General features: G+C 46.4%; 1 protein-coding gene across 2 annotated transcripts in view; it reads right to left on the bottom strand.

The window, feature by feature from the left end:
* Nucleotides 1-22,249, bottom strand: part of LOC146780369 (hydroperoxide isomerase ALOXE3-like) — a 554,429-nt gene that overhangs the window by 243,329 nt on the left and 288,851 nt on the right. For both annotated transcript variants that reach the window (XM_085638540.1, XM_085638541.1), the window contains 2 exons: nt 16,685-16,807; nt 15,323-15,426 (listed from right to left, as the gene is read on the bottom strand). In XM_085638540.1, coding sequence (XP_085494666.1) covers nt 15,323-15,426; nt 16,685-16,807 — 227 coding nt within the window. The remainder of the gene's footprint in view (nt 1-15,322; nt 15,427-16,684; nt 16,808-22,249) is intronic.

Raw genomic sequence — 22,249 nt, 5'->3', positions numbered from 1 at the left:
GTACACACGCCTGTACGCTCACTATCACGATGGGTGTTCTCGCGTATGCGTACTCGTAGTGATAGTGAGCGTACAGGCGTGTGTACGAGGCGTACCACTACGAGTACGCATACGCTTGGACACCCATAGTGATAGGGAGCGTACAGGCGTGTGTACGAGCCGTACCACTACGAGTACGCATACGCTTGGACACCCATAGTGATGGGGACCGTACAGGCGTGTGTACGAGCCGTACCACTATGGGTGTCCTCGCGTATGCGTACTCGTAGTGGTACGGACCGTACACATGCCTGTACGCTCCCTATCACTATGGGTGTCCAAGCGTATGCATACTCGTAGTGGTACGGACCGTACACACGCCTGTATGCTCCCTATCACTATGGGTGTCCAAGCATACGCGTACTTGTAGTGGTACGGCTCGTACACACACCTGTACGCTCACCATCACGATGCGTACACATATGGCAGCACTCCCATAGTGATACGGGAAGGTACACAGGCCCTCTTAGCAGTAGTACGGTGTTTTTCACACATCGCAGTGGTGACAGGCAGCACACAGGAAGGGATAGGGCTGACATACTTGTCCATGGATGGACATCAAGGCATTGTCTGGGCAGTACTACATGTGTGGGGCACAGGTGTGAAAGGGTGTGATGTGGCACAATACTCCTGAGTGGAGAAGGCACCAGATGTATGATGAGATGTGTACATATGTAATGAGTGACGGTGCAATGTGTGCCAGGCATGCCCTTGACTCCTTTGACATGTGTGCATGTCGTACTGCACACTTGGCATGAGCGTCACTGGCATGGCACGGACACCAACTCACGGAAGTGTCCCCTGAGGCCCGGTAAAGGGGTTACCACACCTGACATGTCACTACCCACGGTGCACGATGTGACTATGTCATGTATGTGTGGGGGGTTCACATTAGGTAGATGTTTGAGCTCCCTCAAAAGCTGCAGCCGTTGCAGCAACCAACATGTGTCTGTGTGTAGATGGCCATGGCACACTGTTACGCACACCAGGCCACATGTGGTCTCGGATGTGAGGTGCGTATGTATGCATGGGACACGGATTAGCGTAACAAGGACATGTCTGCATCCTCTCTATGAATGTGTGGTGAGTCATCACATGTGCACCTTCATGGCAAGGTGTGTGGCCTGTCCCAGTGTAATGTCATGTGACCTGTGGCTCTAGTGTTCCGCTACCAGTCTCTGCAACCGACATCCTACTTCTGCTGATGTGTGGGTGTATGTCACTCCTGTCTTGCGTCTGGCTGTTCACTTGCACTGGGACACAGCTAATCCCATGCCATGACATGTGGAGGTTCTCAATCTGCGTGTGTTGCTGGGTCTTGGTAGGAGTGTCACCTGCCAGCCATACGTGTCCAGGGCATGTGGCACATACCTCACTCCGTATGTAGCATATGTGTATAGACAGATTAACATGTGCTCAGGACAAATTATTTGTTGTTGTGGTGCACTCACTTCTCCTTGTCATTTCCAATTTCCTGCAGAGCGCCGCCTCTTCCCCGAGCAATTCCGGACTTGGCTGCCATGCGGGAGAATGATTGTATCCGGTGCTACCGCTTCCCCCAACGGTTGATTCTGGATTTGACGGCGAGACTGGCACCACACCTGCAACGGCTGAACAGGTATCCTACGGCACTGACACCCAAGCTGAAGGTAATGGCAGCCCTACATTTTCTAGCCACGGGTACCTTTCAAAATACCATAGCTCATGTTGGTGGCATGTCCCAGAGCATGTTCTGCCGTGTGCTGCATGATTTCTTAGAGGCCATGTTGATTCACCTGGATGAGTTTATCCATTTCCCAACCCCTGAAATGTTGACTGTGGTCAAGCGTGGATTCTATGCCCTGGGAGGGATGCCCCATGTCATTGGGTCCATAGATGGGACACATGTAGCTTTGGTACCACCACACGCACAGGAGGTAGCGTTCCGCAATCGCAAGCACTACCACTCCATCAATGCCCTTGTGGTGTGTCTGTCCAACATGGTGATTTCACATGTCTGTGCTCGTTTCCCAGGATCAGCACACGATGCCTACATCATGAGGCGTAGCAGGATGCCTGAAATGATGACGCAGCTGCGCAACGAACGAGCATGTGTTGTTGGTGGGTACAGTCTGTCTGTCCTGTATTTTGCGTAGACTTCCAGCACGACCGCTTCTCCTGTTCTAACGATGTCCATGTGCTTCCCATGTAGGGGACGCTGGCTATCCCAACATGCCATGGCTGATCACACCTCTCCGCAACCCCATCACGCCGGCCCAGCTCCGCTACAACACTGCCCATGGCCGGACAAGGCGAGTGATAGAGAGGACGTTTGGCCTGCTGAAGAGCCGATTCAGGTGCCTACACAAGACCGGCGGCGCACTCCCATATGCCCCGGCGAAGGTCTGCAAGATCTTCATGGTCTGCTGCATGCTGCACAACATGGCAGTTGAGAAAGCTGTGCCACTCATCCTGGATCAAGATGACGAGGACCATCCACCCGTGGAGGACGAAGGGCTTGGCAATGGGGCTAGTGATGTGGAGGATGTGGAGCTGCAAGAGGACATCCGGACTCGGCTCATACGCGACTTCTTTGCTTAGTGGTGAGTACCAGGGTCTGAGTGTGCACGCATTGGTCCCCGTGTGGCATGTGTTGTGATGTGTGTCTCCACCTGCATGTATGGCACGTGAGTCAGAGGTGTGTGTGGGTGTGTCACTGGAGTGATGGTGCCAGTGATGGTTGTATTTACCCAGTCATAATTGTGACCAAGCATGTTGTCATCCATACATGTGTCGAGTAAATGCACATGCAAGTGGCTGTGCTTCTTGTGTCTGACTGCTTGGGTGTCTCTCTTCCCCAGGTACTTGCGCATGCCGTCTGCTGGTTGCATTGTTGTGGCACTGCTATTCCTCATGGACACGTCATCGTGTGCTGACTCAGCGTTACAGGCACGGACAAGTTTGGAAGTCTCCTTAGGGTAAGGGATGCATTAGGGGTGTATTGGGTGTGGCAGTTGTTCACGATGTATGCACACTGCCCCTGTCGATGTTTGGTTCCTCTGCAGACATGTCGCATCACCATGGTGCACATGACATGCAGCTGGGTACACCTGAATAGATGGTCAGACTTGTTGACAGTCATCAGTGATGGGATAGTGGATTGTGATGATGGCATCAATGTGTGTAACACTGCCCTCGGACACATACGGTTTGCATTGGGTTGACATGCTGTGGGACTTCCACATCAGCTGTTCAATGGTGTATGGCAGGCTCTCCGTGAGCAGCTGTGGGTGTTTAGCTGTTAGCCGACGCTTGTGTGCCAGTTCCATGGCTATCACGCATTTGTGCTGCAGAAGGGGGGTGCCAGTGTTGGACCCACATGTTACTCCACATGAAGTGTTCATGTGTACTTCAAGTTGCCTTTGCAATCCCGAAAACATGACTAATAAAGGTGTCCCTATGCCTCCAAGGTGCCTCTTTTCAGTCAATGCTGGTGTGTTGCCACGGTGCATCCAGCATGTCTGGCATGGTTTTCCCTGATAGTGGCTATGTGTCTATGTGTCGAGTAGCAAGATGCAAGCTGTGTGTGTGGGATGTGACTGTGTATTTTGCATGATGTCCATGACTGTGTGGGTATTGTGACATGTGCCATCCCCATGCATCCAACGTTGGCCAGGCCCCCATTAGGTGCATCCACCGGACTCAAGCTTGCAGGACATGGTTCTGCCACCTGTCTACACATACCTGGGTGCCCCCCAGGACACTGGACATGATCCCTGACCTCTGCGCATGACTGTTGCTGTACTCAATATGTCTGTCAGCACGGTTGTGCGGCCACCCCCTCAGCTGGTTGGGCCCATCACGGGTGTGTATGGTGCTCCATGTCTGTCTTGCCTAATACACTGTGACCCGTGTGTCCTGTGCCAGACTCATGCCCCAGGGTGTGGATGGTTGAAGTCAATAGAGAACTCAGGCATGGTTAGACTTTACAAGACACATGTAAGGTAATAATGCAACCAGCAGGCATCTTCTCATCATGGTGTGACTTTTTATTTTAGTGGGGGGGGGGTATGACATGAGGGGCTTTCCGGGTGTTTGGAATCCAAAGTTCAGTAGGGGAGTTGGTGTCCTTGCCATTGGAAATCCTCAGAGTCCATGCCACAGTCTTTGTCAACATTGGTCAGACAGTGACCAGCAAGGCCATGTGGCAGAGAATGTCTTTTGATGCTGTGATGCTGTTGCTCCAGTGGGCCAGGTGCCAGGCCAGGTGTCCTGGGAGATGGTGATGTAGCGCCGACCCTCACAGTCTTTTCCGTGGACGACCCGCCCTCCTGCGGGGACCCTCAGAAGCAGGCCGTGACGACGTCTGGGATGCTCCATCGGATGTTTCCTCCTCCTCCTGATCCCTCCCTGTGGGTGGTGATGTTCTCCGCCTTCTGGCACAGGGAGGGTTGCCCATGTTGTCGGCCATCCAACGGAGTGTATCGTGAATTCCCGTGTACGCCGTCACGAGCTCAGCCTGTCCGTCCTCCATCCTCCGTTGGTGTTGCAGTAGACAGGCATGTAGCTCCACATGTTGCTGGGCCTGCTGGGTCTTGATCCCCTCGAGGACGGACACAACCTGGGCCAGGCCCGTGGTGTCCTGCCGGTATGTGTCCAGGATGTTTCGGACATGGGAAAATACCGGGTCCCCAGCCAACTGGTCAGGCTGGTGCCTCCGCCGTCCTCCACTCCCACCACCCCTGCCCACTTGCACCTGGCCTGTGGGCACATTGGGTCTCCGGGACCCCTGAGGGGTGGCATTGGCGTTGTCGCCTGCCTCCTCCTGGGTGCCCGGGACAACGTGTCCCTCCTGGCCAGCCTGGCTGCTTTGTGGTGGTGGGGTCCTGGGTGTCTCCTGGGGTGTGGCAGGGGTGGGGGTGGTGGTTGGCCCCGTTGTACCTGACGCAGGTGCTGCAGGTCGTTGGACACCAGAGGTGCTTGGTTGGTCGGGGTCGTCCACAGAGGGGTGAGAGTCGTCGCTGCCGGTGGGATCGGCCTCCCGCAGAGCCGGGTCCTGTGAGTCTTCCCCCCAGTGTTGGGGGGTGAACCACGAGGTTGACCTGTGTGTGAGAGAGACAATGTTAATTTAGGTCCATGCAACATCCATGTTTCATCAGTTTCAAAGTTGGAACATTTCCTCTGGGAATTTGGATCTGTCTGGCATTCCACTCACAGTGCACTTGTGCATGGGTGTGTCCCTTGGGCACAGGTTTGGCGCCTTTAACTATGTGTGGCACAGTCTTACTTGCTGCGTCAAGTGTGACTGCAGTCAGCAGTGGAGTGGGCAGGTGTGGCGAGCCGTGCATTGGCGCCTTCCGTGTTGCACTGTACGTGGGCACATGAAGTAGTTACACACACTTAGATAATGCAGGTAGCTGTCGTTGTGCTCGTGCACAGGTTGTGACATGGCCTGTGTTTTGCCATGGAGGAGAGGGGGGGTGCTGGCACTGGCCACACTTGTCTACATGCACGCAGTCCACCTGCTGACGAGCATACATTCCCACACACCAAAGGACTGATTTGCTCTTCCTGTGTCTCCCTCCCTCTCTGTCCCCCTCTCCCTCCCTCTCTGTCCCCCTCTCCCTCCTTCTCTGTCCCCCTTTCCCTCCCTCTGTGTGTCAGCCTCCTCCCTCTGTCCGTCTTCCTGTGTCTCCCTCCCTCTCTGTCCCCCTCTCCCTCCCTCTCTGTCCCCCTCTCCCTCCCTCTCTGTCCCCCACTCCCGCCCTCTGTGTGTCAGCCTCCTCCCTCTGTCCGTCTCCCTGTGTCTCCCTCCCTCTCTGTCCCCCTCTCCCTCCTTCTCTGTCCCCCTTTCCCTCCCTCTGTGTGTCACCCTCTGTCACCTCAGCCCAGCTTCCTGGGCACACACTGGGCACACACTGTTAGCAGATCTTTGAATGGCCCTTGGCTTGTTGATGTGAGTTTGTTTCTGATCTCCAGGCACCCATTGGGTGTAGTGTGTGTCTCTGCGCTGCTGCTGTGGTGGTGTGTGCTGCCACTCTTTCACCATGTTGGCCGTTCATTAGCTGCTGTCATGTGCAAAACAGTGCCTTCACCCCATGTGTTGATGCAAGGCGTCCGCCATTTGCTGGCGAGTCTTTCCTGTGTGGGGACACAGTGTTTGTCTGGCTGTGACCTAGGCCATATGGGCAGAGGGCATTGTTGTCTGCTTCTGAGTTGCACTATGTGAATTTTGGGGCCCAGCCTCCCGCCATCCGGGTTACCGTGTCATGTGTTGGTGTCTTCTGTGGCCTGTGACTTGACATTGTCCAGCTGGGTGCATGGGGCATGGTGGCGGCAGTGGCATGTGCGTGTTCATGGAGTGTGGTTGAGTCATGCGACAGCTTGGGGTGGTTGCGTGCCTGTTTGTGATTTTGGTTGTGGATGACGTTCCCCCCATGTGAGGTGTGTTGTTTGTGTACTCACCCGGGTCTCGGAGTCCTCCTAATCCAGTGGAGCAATGGCGGATGCAACGCAAAAAGGTATCCTGGCAGAATGGGATTTCTGCGCAGCCGCGAAAGATCTCCTGCAACGTACGACCTTTGACAAAATCGAAGACTGCCTGCCAATTCAAATTGCCACTCCAACATTCAAGGAACATTACTGTCCCTTCAAGGATATGAATTGGATCGCTTCACTTTTCTCACACGATGGCAACAATCACCTCTTGAAACATTACGCATGTCAAGCCGCTGAAGAACTTCTGGACTGCAATCTTCAAGACTTGTAAGAAATTCAATTTATTCTTGGATTGATTTTTTCCAACTTTTTTTACCTTTTACTATTAATTTTTTTAATACACTTCAATTGAACTATTTTCATATAATAACTTTCTAAGTATGCTTAGGCATTTGAACTCTGTTTTCATTATTGGCCCTTACCTTTCCAAACTAACCAGGAATGGATGATGTATGGCCTATGCAAATACGCTATTTACTTGCTAAATTAGCCTAAACTCGACATCCATTTTGAAACCATATCTATTCTTTGTACACACGTCTCTCTGCCTGCCTCTTATCCATGAAGCCCTTTCACACAAATTAGCTCATCCTCAGCCTCTGCTCACGAACTGGCGATCACAATAAAAAAACACGGCATTGTTTAGGAACTGGTTGGCACAGTGTGGTAATCATATCCTACCTTTATTTTCATTCTACAATTTACAGTCATTCATGTCTTATAGGTATTGTTTATGTCACATAGAACTGTAACATGTAATGTGGAATTGACTGATGCAGGAGCTTATGTCTGAATACAAAAGAAGCGGTTGGAGTTTGCCTCAACTGGATGCCTTAGCTCTTGCACCAGTGGTTCCATTTATGGCACTTACATAAAGACACTTTTTATATAACTTGCAGACTCCATCGCTTTATCCCACACAGCCACTTTCTTAAACACACCTGATTTCACCATTTGTCTTCTGTGGCATTGCAACATTCTACATTATATTCTTCACGATTATTTATTTATTCCTGCTTGCTAAAACACTCCATTTGAGTCTTCAGACTGGTTGGGGTGAGTAGTTTGCTTCCCACTCCTGCTATAGACTAAACCCATACTAACACCACTTGCACAGCTATGCTACAGTGGCCAGTATGCTACAGCACCAGGAGCACATCAGTTTACAGCAATCAGCTCACAATTTCATCCCCGAGTGTACTGGCACCTCACCTCAGCATCATCTCACTCTGGTCACAACAGCACTTTCACACCGCTAGGGGTGAATACTGCACTTCACACTCCCTGTATAGCACACCCTAACCACCCCACAGAGCTCACACCACTATACTCTAAACCCATACTAACACCACTTGCACAGCTATGCTACAGCAGCCAGTATCCTACAGCGCCCAGAGCACATCAGTTTACAGCAATCAGCTCACGGTTTCATCCCCGAGTGTACCGACACCTCACCTCAGCACCATCTCACTCTGGGCAAAACAGCACTTTCACACTGGTAGGGGTGAATAGATCGCTTCATACTCCCTGTATAACACACCTTAACCACCCCACAGACCTCACAGCGCTCCTACCCTCCTCTTTCCTAATCTTTTCACCCTACTTTCCCCTTACTCGCGTCAACGGAATCCCAATATGGCGGCCAACACTTCCTAGTTACAACCGCTCGCAGCGCTCACAACCAATAAGCAGCAAGCTCATGCTCGTAACGCCTCAGCTAATCAGATGGCAGAATTCCCAAATATCGATATCTGTAAATGTTGATATTTCTCAAAAACTACTGAACGGATTTACACCAAATAAATAAAAGCGTGCTTTCTAGACCAAGACCCTTCTCCCTGCCAAATTTGAGGTAATTCCGTTCACCCGTTCGACCTGTAGCCTTGTCTAAAGTTTCCTATGGAAATTAACATGGAGAAAACACGTTTTTGGACCCCCCTTTTTTCTCGCCCCCCCTTGACAAATCACCCCCAAACTTCTCACATAGGAGCTGATATGCACAAAGAATTCGTTTGGAAAATGTCATGAAGATTCATCAAATGACGCCAAAGTTATAAGCAAAACAAAAAATGTTCTTCCTATGGAAACCTGGTCCTAACTATAACTACTTACTGGCGACCGCCAGTAGGTGATATATGCCGATATCAAATTGGCGCATGGTTGCATTGCAAGCAAGAAAATGTTAAAAACTTAGAACATTTTTTCCCCTTTGTTTGCAATTGTATTGATACAATTATTGAGGATAATGGCATCATGGCAGTCAAAACAACTCATATGAATTGTTTATGTGCTAGTTTAAGAATCATGTAAAAGCAACAGTTGAAATGTCGAAAGAGAAAATAACACAAATAATGCTGTATGGAAAACAGACGGACAGTCTGTTTTCAGTTATGCTTGCCCTTGTCACTATAAATTGTGGGGGAATCACTAGTACGTCATGTGATCAACGCCTCTAGGGGTTGAAATGTGTCATCGCGGAATAGCACTTTATAAAAAATAAAACTCATCAGCACGAAGAAAACTGGTGTCCATTCCTTTTCTGATTCCGGATCCAGGGAATCTTGAAGAATTGGTGTTTTGGATATATGTATTCATCCACAGAAACATCTGCCTAGAGCATATCAACAACATATGCATGATGTAATATGGTTAAAGTTCAATTCCAAAATTAATTATATGTACTATACATTTCTATCAAAAATATTTAGAGCAATGTGATTTGAAAATGCTTCATCTTGAAAATATCTTTACATTTACATTGACAAAAACCCTGGAAAACTATTTTCCGGCAGTTTAAAAAAAGCTACTTCCACCACCTGAAATTTGGGGGACTACGCGTTACAATTTTAGGAGGAAAATTAATCATTTGAAATCTCAAGTTTAGTTACTCTACCTATTCTCTGAACAATCTAGATGGATGGGTCTTCTAAATAATTTCTCAGAATATGGTCAAGCAAAACCAAGTAGAAGAGCAGATGTTTACACTTCTTTTGATATTAAACATAGTTCAAGGAATGTAGACATCTAAATATAAATTTTGTGTTTCCTCTTTGAAGTGTAACTTAATCTCAACGGAATATTGTCACATGTTACGTTTCCACGTGGTTGCTCTAAAAACTGCAGCATCATACCATGTTTAGTTACAAGAATAGATAAAATTACAACTGCCAAGATTGCAAAACAATTTTTACATGATACTTAAAACTCCTCCCTGATGTTGAAATTCAGGCTATTTTGTACCATGAGGAGCACGATGCTGGAAAATGAAAGTGGCACTACACCTAAATATTGTTTTATTTTAATGTATTTAGCTATAGTTGTTTACAAAATAATATCTAAAATGTAATTGCTGAGTCTGTAGTGATAGCTGTACCTCTCTATCCAGAATCATGTAATAAAGGAAAATAAACCTAATATAATAATGTAAAGAAGCTCCCTTTCATGCACTACTGGCTTTTCGTTCACATTTGGAGTTCAGCCACTAGCATTGTTGCCAATGTCATTCACATTCTGGATCAGCCAACAGTACAGCCATTTAGGTGCCTATTACGATCCTGGAAAAAATTTCCCCGTACGACTCGTATCCGGTCTTTTTACTGTACGAATCGTACAAGTGCCGTACAAACTGCCAAGTACGATTCGCATGGGAAAAAGTCCATACGAATCGCATTGGGAATAATTCCCCACACGTCCTCGGGTCGGAAAATGTGTCCGATTCGTCCCCGGACGATTTACCATACAAATGTGAAAAGTGAAGTCCGACCGCGCAAGTACGATCCATCCCGTGCGTCCGATGTTACAACCGTATGGAAAAAACACCGTCCGCACCGAACTCCCATAGCAACCATGGAGACATGTGCCCGCATACGTGCCGAACAACCCCCCAGCCCCCGTATGTACACGCCGAACACCCCCCCAGCCCCCGCATGTACACCCCGAACACCCCCCCAGCCCCCGCATGTACGCCCCGAACACCCCCCCAGCCCCTGCATGTACGCGCCGAACCCCCACCCGTGTATGTACGCACCGTACCCCCACCCGTGTATGTACACCAGTGAAGGTACGGACCGTACCCCCACCCGTGTATGTACACCAGTGTAGGTATGCACCGTACCCCCGCCCGTGTATGTACACCAGTGTAGGTACGCACCATACCCCCACCCGTGTATGTACACCAGTGTAGTTACGGACTGTACCCCCACCCGTGTATGTACACCAGTGTAGGTACGCACCGTACCCCCACCCGTGTATGTACACCAGTGTAGGTACGGACCGTACCCCCACCCGTGTATGTACACCAGTGTAGGTATGCACCGTACCCCCACCCGTGTATGTACACCAGTGTAGGTATGCACCGTACCCCCAGCCGTGTATGTACGGCGCGAACCCCCAGCGCTACGCGCTGTATGCCCCGAACACCCCCCAGCCCCCGCATGTACGCCCCGAACACCCCCCCAGCCCCTGCATGTACGCGCCGAACCCCCACCCGTGTACGTACACACCGTACCCCCACCCGTGTATGTACACCAGTGTAGGTACACCAGCGCTACGCGCTGGGGGTTCGCGCCGTACATACACGGGTGGGGGTACGGTGCATACCTACACTGGTGTACATACACGGGTGGGGGTACGGTGCGTACGTACACTGGTGTACATACACGGGTGGGGGTACGGTGCATACCTACACTGGTGTACATACACGGGTGGGGGTACGGTCCGTACCTACACTGGTGTACATACACGGGTGGGGGTACGGTGCATACGTACATGGGTGGGGGTTCGGCGCGTACATGCAGGGGCTGGGGGCGTGTTCGGGGCATACATGCAGGGGCTGGGGGGGTGTTCGGGCGTACATGCGGGGGCTGGGGGGGTGTTCGGGGCGTACATGCCTGGGCTGGGGGGGTGTTCGGGGCATACATGCGGGGGCTGGGGGGGTGTTCGGGGCATACATTCGGGGGCGGGGGGGGGGTACGGCGTGTACCGGGCCCCCTTTTCGCCGTGCATCGCGGCGTACTTAGCTTTTCCGGCACTTTTTGGGTGCCGTAGAAATATTGCCGTCCGGACTGCTGACGGTTTGAATCGTACTTCCTGGTTCGTGGAACGCAGGCTGCATACGTCCCGACGTCACGTCGGCGCTTTTCAGGATGTCATTTGTATGTTTATTTTCCTCGGTTGGTGTTTTGTACGAATCGTACGGAAATAGTGTTTCCGTGCGAATCGTACTTGCTTGTTTGTAAAGTTTTACAACCGGGTACGAGTCTGACGGAGAAAAGCCTCTGTCCGACGGTTTCTCCAGGATCCTAATCGGCACCTGAGTGTATAAGGAATTGTGCAGGGTGGGTGACATTTTGTTGCTTTGCTTATAAGCTTTCACTGGTGGGTGGTAAACATAAAGCAAAGGAGTTCTCTTCTGCGACATAAGCTCACCACACCATGGCTTTGTTTGTGGCACAAGTGGTGTGGCTGCAGAAGGCAGCACAGCCCTTACAGGATGAGTGATTGCAGCAGATTAAAAACAAAAATCGCTTTGAGCCCTACAGTGTTCAATGGGCTTAAATCCAACCCAATATGGCCACCATAATATCGCTTAAACTCACAGGAGGGGATCACAAACCAGGTACACTTTATATGTATCTGTGTTTATTAAACGATTTCCTCCAACAGGAGCAAGAGGTTAGATTGTAAAGTATGGTACAATGAGTCGTGTGTGTGGGAACATCATTTGGTGAGTAATGAGGTGGACGTGGGTACAATGGCCTGAGTATCAATGGTTTGCTTGAGAGTGGGGAAATGGCTGCTGCCAACCGAGTGCATCTCCAAGGGGAGAGGGTGTGGCGTTACAGTCAGACCTGGCAACTTTGGAACTGGGAAATTGAATCTAGTCCCAGTGTCTGCCCAATATCGGCAATTCTGCCACAATCACTTAACCTCCATGTGCCTATTAAACTGAATCTGACCTTGAATAATAACTGGTACTCGTTTAAACCCGTCAATGCCCGGGGCCACTAAGTGCTATTAAAAACAAGCTTTGGCAATGCCAATCGGTCTCACCATTAGGATCTTATATGTACTGCATGCCGATCACATAATCTCCCCGTGCCTGAATGTGCCCTTGTGTAACGTAACCGAAGCTCATGTAAAGCACTCCAATACCTTCAGGTAGAGTTCGCGCTATAGAAATCTGCATTAAAAAAAAACACTGTGCCAGCCTGCCTCAAGCGCTCCTCCCGAGCAGCCCGGCCTGCCGATCACATAATCTCCCCGTGCCTGAATGTGCCCTTGTGTAACGTAACTGGAGCTCATGTAAAGCGCTCCAATACCTTGAGGTAGAGTTCACACTATAGAAATCTGCATTTAAAAAAAACACTGTGCCAGCCTGCCTCAAGCGCTCCTCCCGAGCAGCCCTGCCTGCCGATCACATAATCTGCCCATGCCTGAATGTGCATTTTTGTAACGCAACCGGAGCTCATGTAAAGCGCTCCAATACCTTCAGGTAGAGTTCGCGCTATAGAAATCTGCTTTAAAAAGAAACACCGTGCCAGCCTGCCTCAAGCACTCCTCCCGAGCAGCCCTGCCTACCGATCACATAATCACCCTGTGCCTGAATGTGCCCTTTTGTAACGTAACCAGAGCTCATGTAAAGCGCTCCAATACCTTCAGGTAGAGTTCACACTATAGAAATCTGCATTAAAAAAAACACTGTGCCAGCCTGCCTCAAGCACTCCTCCCGAGCAGCCCTGCCTGCCGATCACATAATCTCCCCGTGCCTGAATGTGCCCTTTTGTAACACAACCGGAGCTCATGTAAAGCGCTCCAATACCTTCAGGTAGAGTTTGCGCTATAGAAATCTGCATTAAAAAGAAACACCGTGCCAGCCTGCCTCAAGCACTCCTCCCGAGCAGCCCTGCCTGCCACGTCACCTGACCTCAGAGAGTGGCGCTGGCTGCGTGTCTGCTGCTGCGGACGAGGATCACGCACCGACAACCACCCAATGGGGGAGGAATCGGCACTCATAAACATCAGTGCAGCTGAAAAAATATGTGTGTCTGTACACGATCACCAGAAGTTTGCACTCGATCAATATCACACGCGTGGCAAAACACGTCACATTAAATAAAAACTCAACACATGCACCTCCTACTTCCCCAGCTCCTTCTTACACAATGTACTGCCTTCGCCCATCCCACCCCTCCTCCACAGTCCTTCATTCACCTACTCATCCTACTAAGAAATATACACGTAACACCACTGCCTCTTCCACCGCTGCCATTTCATATGAAGCCCTGAGCCCCGAGTTGTACCCCCTTCCCCTCTGCAAACACTGATGCAGCATGATCAGAGTCAAACCTCTGACTGCAACTTCCACCGCTGCTGTCCGGGCTTGGATCCATGCCAGGTACAGCACCTTGCCGTGCATGGAGGAAAGCTCCTCTGCCCAGGACCACTCAATGTGCTCCGGTGATCACAGTCCTGTACAAGTACACTGCACCTCCAGCCGCTCGCGACCAGGCAGACAGGCTCCACTCACACAAACGGTTCCTCTACCTCATAAGAACAAGTGTGCGTACATATCACCAAGTTGTAACAGTAACCAGCACACACTTTTATTCTAACTTTAACACCAAGCATGGTGTCCTTAATGCGGGTGCTGCGCTCAATGTTAAAGTAAAAAAAAAAACAGAGCATGGTGTCCCTGAATTAGACGCCGTGAAAACACAAATAAATAAGCAAGAGGCTGAGGCAGACTTTTGGCGTGCATGCGTACGATGTATAGCATCACACGCATGCAAGAGTCTAGGTCAGGCAAAATAGAGTGCTAATGCAGCCAGCCAATCAGATGGGCAAAAAAGTATTTACAAATGCACTAGGACTCGTATTTACACGAGTCCTATTGCATTGTAAATAAAAATACGGTCGTCAAAGAAGGCAGGAACAGGAGTGGGTGGGCGGGTTGTGGTGGGCAGAGAAGTGACGGACTGCGGTAGGGAACGGGGGGAGGAAGCGGAACAAAACAGTTTTAAAAGTAAAGGGGCCGATAGCTATGGAAGGAGAAAAATTACGACATGGCCGTCAGGAGGCGTGATTAAGTTGAGGAAAACGAATCAGATTGCAGCATTTGGGAATTCGGCCAATCAAAAAGATAGGCGGAAGTGGGCGGAGCTTCCCCCACTATACTGAATACAGGATCTCTCGACGAGACAGCACATGCGCAGCCTAGGCGAGACCTAAAAAGCAAAGAAGACCTTATACTTCTCAGAAGCAGGCACAGACATTAGTTCTCCCTGCTGCCCTTTACTCCCACAACCTCTAAGGCTATGTCTGAGGTTAAGCGATACTGTAGTCCTGCTGTTCAGCCTGGCTAGGGTACTCCAATTGTAATGCATGGTCTCTTTCCTTTCCAATCAGATGAAGCCCTGTGTGTTAAAACCTCCATATGTAATACGTTACTCAGGTGTAAAAATCACAGTGCTGATCCAGATAAAACAGTGCTGTGCCTAAGGGTTTCAAGTGCCAAGCTCACTCACTCTTCTGCTATCTCCAATCAAACACTCAAGTGCCCTATGAGCAGCAAAAGGAAACAATAAAGGTAAATTTCGAATGGGTAACAAGCCCACAAGCCAGAAAAATATGCATAAATCCTCTTGTTTATAATGAAAAACACATCTGGATGTTAGGTATTTGGTAATCCATACATTGTAATTGAATTGTGAAGTGTTGGAATGCCTGCAAGCCTCAGACAACAGACTGCTTAAGTGAACTTGACACACACAATGCACTCACTGCCTCATAAAAGCAACTTTCCTACCTGAAGCAGCAGTGCTATAGGTCCAAAAAACCCTCTTGAGGTCTTCAAGTGATTTCCAGGATTCCCGACTTCCCAAAAATGCTTTAAGTTTGACTTCCAGCGTCCTAGGAGCATGAGAGAAGATGCCTTTGATAAGAACCATCACATCAAGATAAGTATAATATATAATGGAAAGGGCATTTGAACATGGTGTTCAGTGGTTTTTCAAAAGATGGATTTTGCCAAACATGAATACTGTCGCTATTTTTAATAAATGTGGATTGTGACAAAGCAGCTTTGAAATGTAACTATTCTAGAATAAAGGAGGAACAACGATATATGAAATACATATTTTCTACAGTGAATAGAAATAGTAAGAGGCACACATTCTCCAATGCAAGAATATTTCTAGGGCAAAGTTTCATCAGAAAAACTGTAAGGTTGGGGCAGTGGGTAAAAAGAGGACCCATAAGTAGCAAACTATTGTTTCACTGAATGAATTCCAAATTACATGGAACCAGTGGACATAGCATCAGTTCTGTTCATTGAAACCGTGAGCCACAATCAACCGTGATAGTGCTAAGAAAGAAAGGCAAAGAGTGCCTAATAAATCAGGCCTGTGTCTATAAGACTCAGAACTGATAATGGAATAGGAGATGGTCCTGGTGGTATTTCTACATTGCTTGTTATACCAAACTGTTGGAAAGTAAAATTAGTCAGTATTTGCCAGGTATTGTTGCCTGAATTGACCGCTGTTGACAAAGGGTGCTTGCCATACTCTGATCACTCACTAGCTGTGTGTCTGTGAGCTGTGCTGTGTGACCCCCGCATGTTTTGGTGGATGGGCAGTAAGTTCAGTTTTGCCTTTAAGAATAGCAGAGGAAGATTTAAAGATTGATTTGGAGTATATAGAGTTAAACGACTTAATTTTACAGCATCATCAATCTGGGGAATTCAGCCACTTCAAGGAGAGAGAAGCTTGCAGATACAATGCGTGTATATAACATGCACACGTCTCAACTATGAACACTGAAAAACATCTCAGAGCTAAGACAGAATGAGATTAGAAATAAGACCAAATGTTCTGTTCTTTCACAATTCATACCATGTGGAGGGGACGCAAGGCATACTTCATTTTAAAATGTGCGCAACAAAATGGCTACCTATTCGTACTATGGTTCTTAAAGCAGGAACCATGCTTTGCCAACACTGGACAGTCTGGCATAACCGCTAGAGTAACAGATCTTGACATTCTAAAAAAGTCATGTATGATTTCTATTACAAGTGGCCACTCTTGCTGTCTTATAATAAGTCAAATTGCTATCAATCCCTTTGAAGGACCAACGTATATTTGTTTTGATCGCCATGGCACTCAATACTTACGAAGTTCCTATAGTGTTGGCAAAATTTAGTGATTTGGTAATGGAGTATTTAAGGTTCGAGTCTAGTTCCTTGGCGCTATCCACATCAATGCATCTTGGAAATTCTTTGTGGTACACTTTCCACCTAGCAGAGGTCGAGGGGGGGAGAGAAAAGACAGGAGAAAAGTGTTAATGAATACTTCAGTCAGGAAAAGGGCTGTAGAAACCTGCCTTATAGGCATAGCAAAATGGCTGCCATTTGTGTCACAATTTGTTATTAAATGAACAATCACAAGCAACCATGAGAGTAGCCGGGTCTGGTGGCTCAGTGGACCAATGCGTCGACTGCAGGAACCTGTGTTTGACCTCATGGTCACAGTTTCAAATCCTGGTGGGTCCACTCAGCCTTTCATCCATCTGAGGTTAATAAAAATGAGTACCATTGAGTTGGGTAACAATAAACATCTGATATTATCATGCCAAGATGACTCCAGGTGAACGTGCGCTTTATAAATACATATATTATGTTATTAACCCCTTCGCCGCGGGGGCAAATCCCCCACGGCGCGGGGGGCGGAGGCGGCGGCGCTGTGCTCGTGATGAGCCCTTGCTCGTCATGAGGCACAGTGGAGCTGTGCTCATGACGAGCTGGGCTCGTCACGACTCTGCCCAATGATTGATTCTCCCGCTCAGGCGGGGAATCAATTACGCATGGGAGTGGCACGACCGTTATGACGAGCCCAGCTCGTCACGAGCACAGCTCCACTGTGCCTCATGACGAGCTGGGCTTGTCATGAGCATACAAGGGGCTAAAAGAAGATGTGTGTGTGAAAGTGAATGTTAATGGCAGAGGTAGGGGCGTTGGATGGTGTAAGTATTTTTTTCTTGATTATGAAAACCTTTGCAATACAAAGAATAAAATAGGATAAGAAATATGTGAAAAATGCATGTTAAAAAAAGTTTTACAATCCCATCTTAAAATCAAGGGGTAAAAGGAGGGGGATAAACAGAAAGACATGGGCTGTAAAAATTACCATAATCCTTATTAAACTCATCCTACCCCAAACCTGCTCATACACATAGACAGCAATTTGTAAAGAGCATGAAAACAAGCAAATAAGTAAATTCGAAATAAAATATTATCATTTAAAACAAACAGGGCTAGCACTAGAAGCCATAGCTAATTACAAAACCTGAGCAGAAAGTTGGTATACATATCAGTTAAGGTAGAGTTGTTAAAGGAGACTTTAGATGAATAACACGAACAATGGCAAAGCACAAAGTCCTTTAACTAACATAGATTAAGGGTTTAAGAGAATGGTGCAAGTCTCAGTTTTTGCCAAAGCTGCATGTCTGAAAGATCTGCCAAATGATACATCAACAATACGTGTGTTAATCTTTACATAAGACAGCTTTAGTGTCGGTCCAGATAGTATACTGTATGAGGGCCAGACCCAGTCATTTTATGCCTAATCCTGCCCGGTCTCTTCAGCTACTGGAACTGAGGCCTCCATGTTTTTTTACAAAATGGTAAAGGAATTTTACCAAGGCACAATTTTAGGTAATGTCTGATGGATCGAAACAACCCAGCACTGCCTCCTGGCAGGACCCGGGTAGTGTAAAAAATGTGGCTGTTGGTTGACTGGGGTGTGAGCCTTGTTCAAACATCAACCACAATCCTTGTCATGGTGTGGCATAAACCAACCCTAAATTAACCTGTGGTCAACCACCTGGAAGCTTGACAAAGAGCAGTCAGGCTTAACTCAGAAAACTGTGTAGAGTATTTGTGCAACACTTCAAACAGTAATAAAGTGAAAAATATCACACAAAAATGATCCTACACCAGGCTATAAAAAACAGAGTTTATTAAATAAAACTGGAACAAAAAGAAAGATAATCCCTTTAATTGAACCTTTGATATGCAATTTTAAAGATGTTAGTGAAAATAGCACCAACAGTGGTTATTTGGTCGTGCAGGCAGGTCTTTATGTCATTCAGCGTAGATTCCAATGAGTCTGGCAGCTGTAAGGTGAGGCTTTGTGGGGCTTCACATCTGTTCTAGTGGGGACTACAGCTGGTTTTGGTATAAGCACCTTCAGGTCCACTAGTACTGGGGTGGCACCACTTGGGAGGGCAAGACTCAGATGGCAGAGCCCAAGTACTGGGTTCAATTTTGTTGGAAGCCTGGTGTGTCCCTGAGCCTTTTCGTCAAGATGCAAGCCAACTAGCCCTTGGAGTCACTCTGGGATCAAGAGATGCAAGTCCAATCCTCACCCAGGCAAGATGGCAGCAGGTCTACGTCCTCCAGAGAGCAGTCCAGCAGACAAGCAGTTCTTTCTATCACAGTTTCGAAAGACCAGTGTGGTGGCAGGACACAGCCTATTCAAATTTAAGTAGGGCTGTGCCCCGCTCCTCCCGCCCCATATGCTCTCTATTGTGAGTGACTGCCAAGGGGGAATACACAAACTCCATCTGCCAACTAAATCCAGCCATTTGACCCAGAGACAGGGTTGTGCCACTAACTGGCTAAGGTAGAAAAAGGGCAACTTTCTAAAAGCTTTTCACTCATACTATGCTCAGGAGATGCCGTGCACATTTATTGACTATGCTAGGCTTGATTTATATACTGACTGACTAGTAAGTTTTAGATTTGTGCACATTCTTTGTGAATGCTGACCATAAGTATTTTCTTGGTAAATTCTTACGGATTCGTCATCAGAATTCCTTAAATTTGATTGTCCTGAGGATGGTCTTACGGACTCTGTAAACTGAGACTAAAACATCAATGCCAAGTCCCCCTCTATCCAATGACAGCTTCTGTTTCCACATCATCACATTGATTCATCATGGATGGAGGACTGAGAATAATTTGAGTGGACTTCCTAGATATTAATCTTTGAGTATGTAACCACTCGATTGTGTTTTGCAAGATTAATCTTAATATGGAACCTTAAATTCTGTACCCTTAAGAACCTTAATCTATTAAATACAATTATTTCTATCTAAACTCCTCTCTAGTATGTGCTTCTTTCTTGTCGGTAGTTGAATTTCTTTTGTTGATATTATTTTTAGAAATATAATACATTTATGTTTAATTCTTTACTGTGACCTGTTGAGAAAGATAAATGAAAATTGAACATAGATAATATTGTGTTCTTAGAATTCAATCCCATGTTTGCCTGTTACCCTACAAACTAGTTCATACTAATGCTAGCAAGGGTTTATTGGGTTGCCCTTTAACGCAATATAACTTTCTAAAAGTGGCATTTTCAAAATTGTAATTTAAAATTCGACTTCATAAGTTAGGGTTTTCGTGACAATTCCACAGATACCAAACATAAGCTGGTCACCTGCTTCCATTTGGAATTTAGAGTTTATCAAATTTAATAAAGTAACTCCAATATTATCCTATAGGAGAATGGTATTTGAACATAATATTGAATCAGAAATATCCAGGTACACAAACATTGTTTTTAATATCGTGATGTAGAAATATTGTGGACAAATATATTGATTTTTTGATGAGTAATATAGTTTCCAAGAATATTGGTGTTTTATTATCATGTGTAAAAATATCTCTGTTATTATTATTATTTTCAATAGTATTGTTGTAAAAAATATCATTTTTTTATTATCACTATGTTTTTTAGTTCATTTTTAATTGTATATGATATATTGCTTGTATAATTGTTGATAATATTGTTAAATATATTCTTCAATTGTACCTTATTTATCATTTTTAATTTAATTGTTATTAGTAATTTATAGTGTCATAGCGGGTTTTGAATTTTATAGGGGTACAGGGTGAGAAGTTAATTAGGTCTAATTAATTAATAATTTGTTTTAATGAATCTTGATTGATTAATTAATAGCTAATTATGTAAAATGTGTAATTATTTATTTTTAAGTTATGTTTATTGCTGCAGGCTGTTTTGTTTGTAGAGTTATAAGGTGGGAAGTTAAATAAGTAATAATTGATCATAATGAATTATTAATGCATCATTATTTAATTGATAATTAATTATGTATATGTTGGAATTATTAGATATGTTATGTTATATTTTAAGCGTGGGGTGTTGAGCTTGTAGTTGTGAAGAGTAGGAAGTTAATTAAGTAAGATATCAATTAGCAATTAATTATCAATTTTTCAATGACATATAAAATGTATTTATACATTTATAAATTGTTTAATAAATATATTTTTCACGTTATATAACAGGTGCAAGTTATGTTTGGAGGGGAATGTGGTGGGAAGTTAACTAAGCAATAATTGATTAATAATTAATTCATTATTTAATTGATAATTAATTAGATAATATGAGTAAATATTATATTTTTTAGCTATGTTTTGGGTGCATATTGTAGTTTGTGGGGTGTAGGTGGGAATTTATTTATGTAATTAATTATTAATTCATTCTTATTTTTTAAGTTTTAAACATAGATTTTATTTTTGAGAAAATGCAACCAAGTGCAAGCAATCAAACAAGCTATCAAATGACAAGTAAAAGCATTAAGTGAATTAAAACATACCAATATGGAAGCAAAAAATAATGAATCGAAAATAGTTGCATATAGAACATTTTGTTATAGGACATATGAGAGAAAAGAGAGGAAAGAAGGGAATTAATTCTTATTTTTTATAAATTATTTAATTGATAATTAATTCTTTAAATTGATTTACACTAAATTGAGAACTTTGGTAATTTTACCACTGCTCTGGAAAATAAATTTAAAAACCCAGAAAGATTAACTAACTAAAGCATGATAATAAATTAATATTTTCATCACATTTTTGAACCGCTTCTCTCCCCTTGTCCTCTAAGTTGTATGCTAGCGAGTTCCAGCGACTGTAGCTATGCTCACCTGCTCTGCTTACCTGGCCTCCGTCTGTGTACGCTGCCATGAGCCCGCTGTCCGTAATCTGCGTGACCTGCAACCCGGAAGCAGAGTCAAGCACCGAAAGCACCGAAATGCCAGCGGGCGGAAATGTTGAACCGCCGGACGCCTGGGATCGCAAACCTGCTGGCAGCTGGCTGACGAAGCTGAACCCGAGAGGAGACGACGTGTGTTTGAGCCCACAGTCCCCAAAATTCCCCCGCTGCCGAGGTGCCAGTCCACAGCAGGGATCTGGTATATTAACCAAACAGCCCAGTCTAAGCAGGACTGTTGCTCACCTTGAAGTTATCCCAGATTGAGGCCTTTGGAGATTGAGTGCCACCCACCCTTAACAGAGACAGGGGTTGCTCTTGAGTGGACCCCAGCAAGGGGTGGTGGGTGCCGCCACACACAGAAGAACAGGTTAATAAAATTGGAATTTGGGAGACTCAAGCTACTTCTTTAGACGGTGGTGTCACAGGGCGCAAGGCTGATCGGTGAGCAGAGGTAAGTACGTGGAAAGTACTTGGAATGCTTTTCAGAAAGAGATAAGTCTGAAAATGGTTACTGAATGCTAATAGTCCTGCCCGGACCTATTCTGACTGGAGCAGTAATATCACAGAAAAAGCGTGACTTATATCCAGAAAAAGAGGGCCGTGGACATCCTTCGAGATAGGATGGGAACGTTTAAAGAAAGAAAGATATGGGTCTA

Source organism: Triturus cristatus, chromosome 12, assembly GCF_964204655.1.
Source record: "Triturus cristatus chromosome 12, aTriCri1.1, whole genome shotgun sequence".
Lineage (NCBI taxonomy): Eukaryota > Metazoa > Chordata > Amphibia > Caudata > Salamandridae > Triturus > Triturus cristatus.
This window is presented reverse-complemented; position numbering and strand designations above follow the sequence as displayed.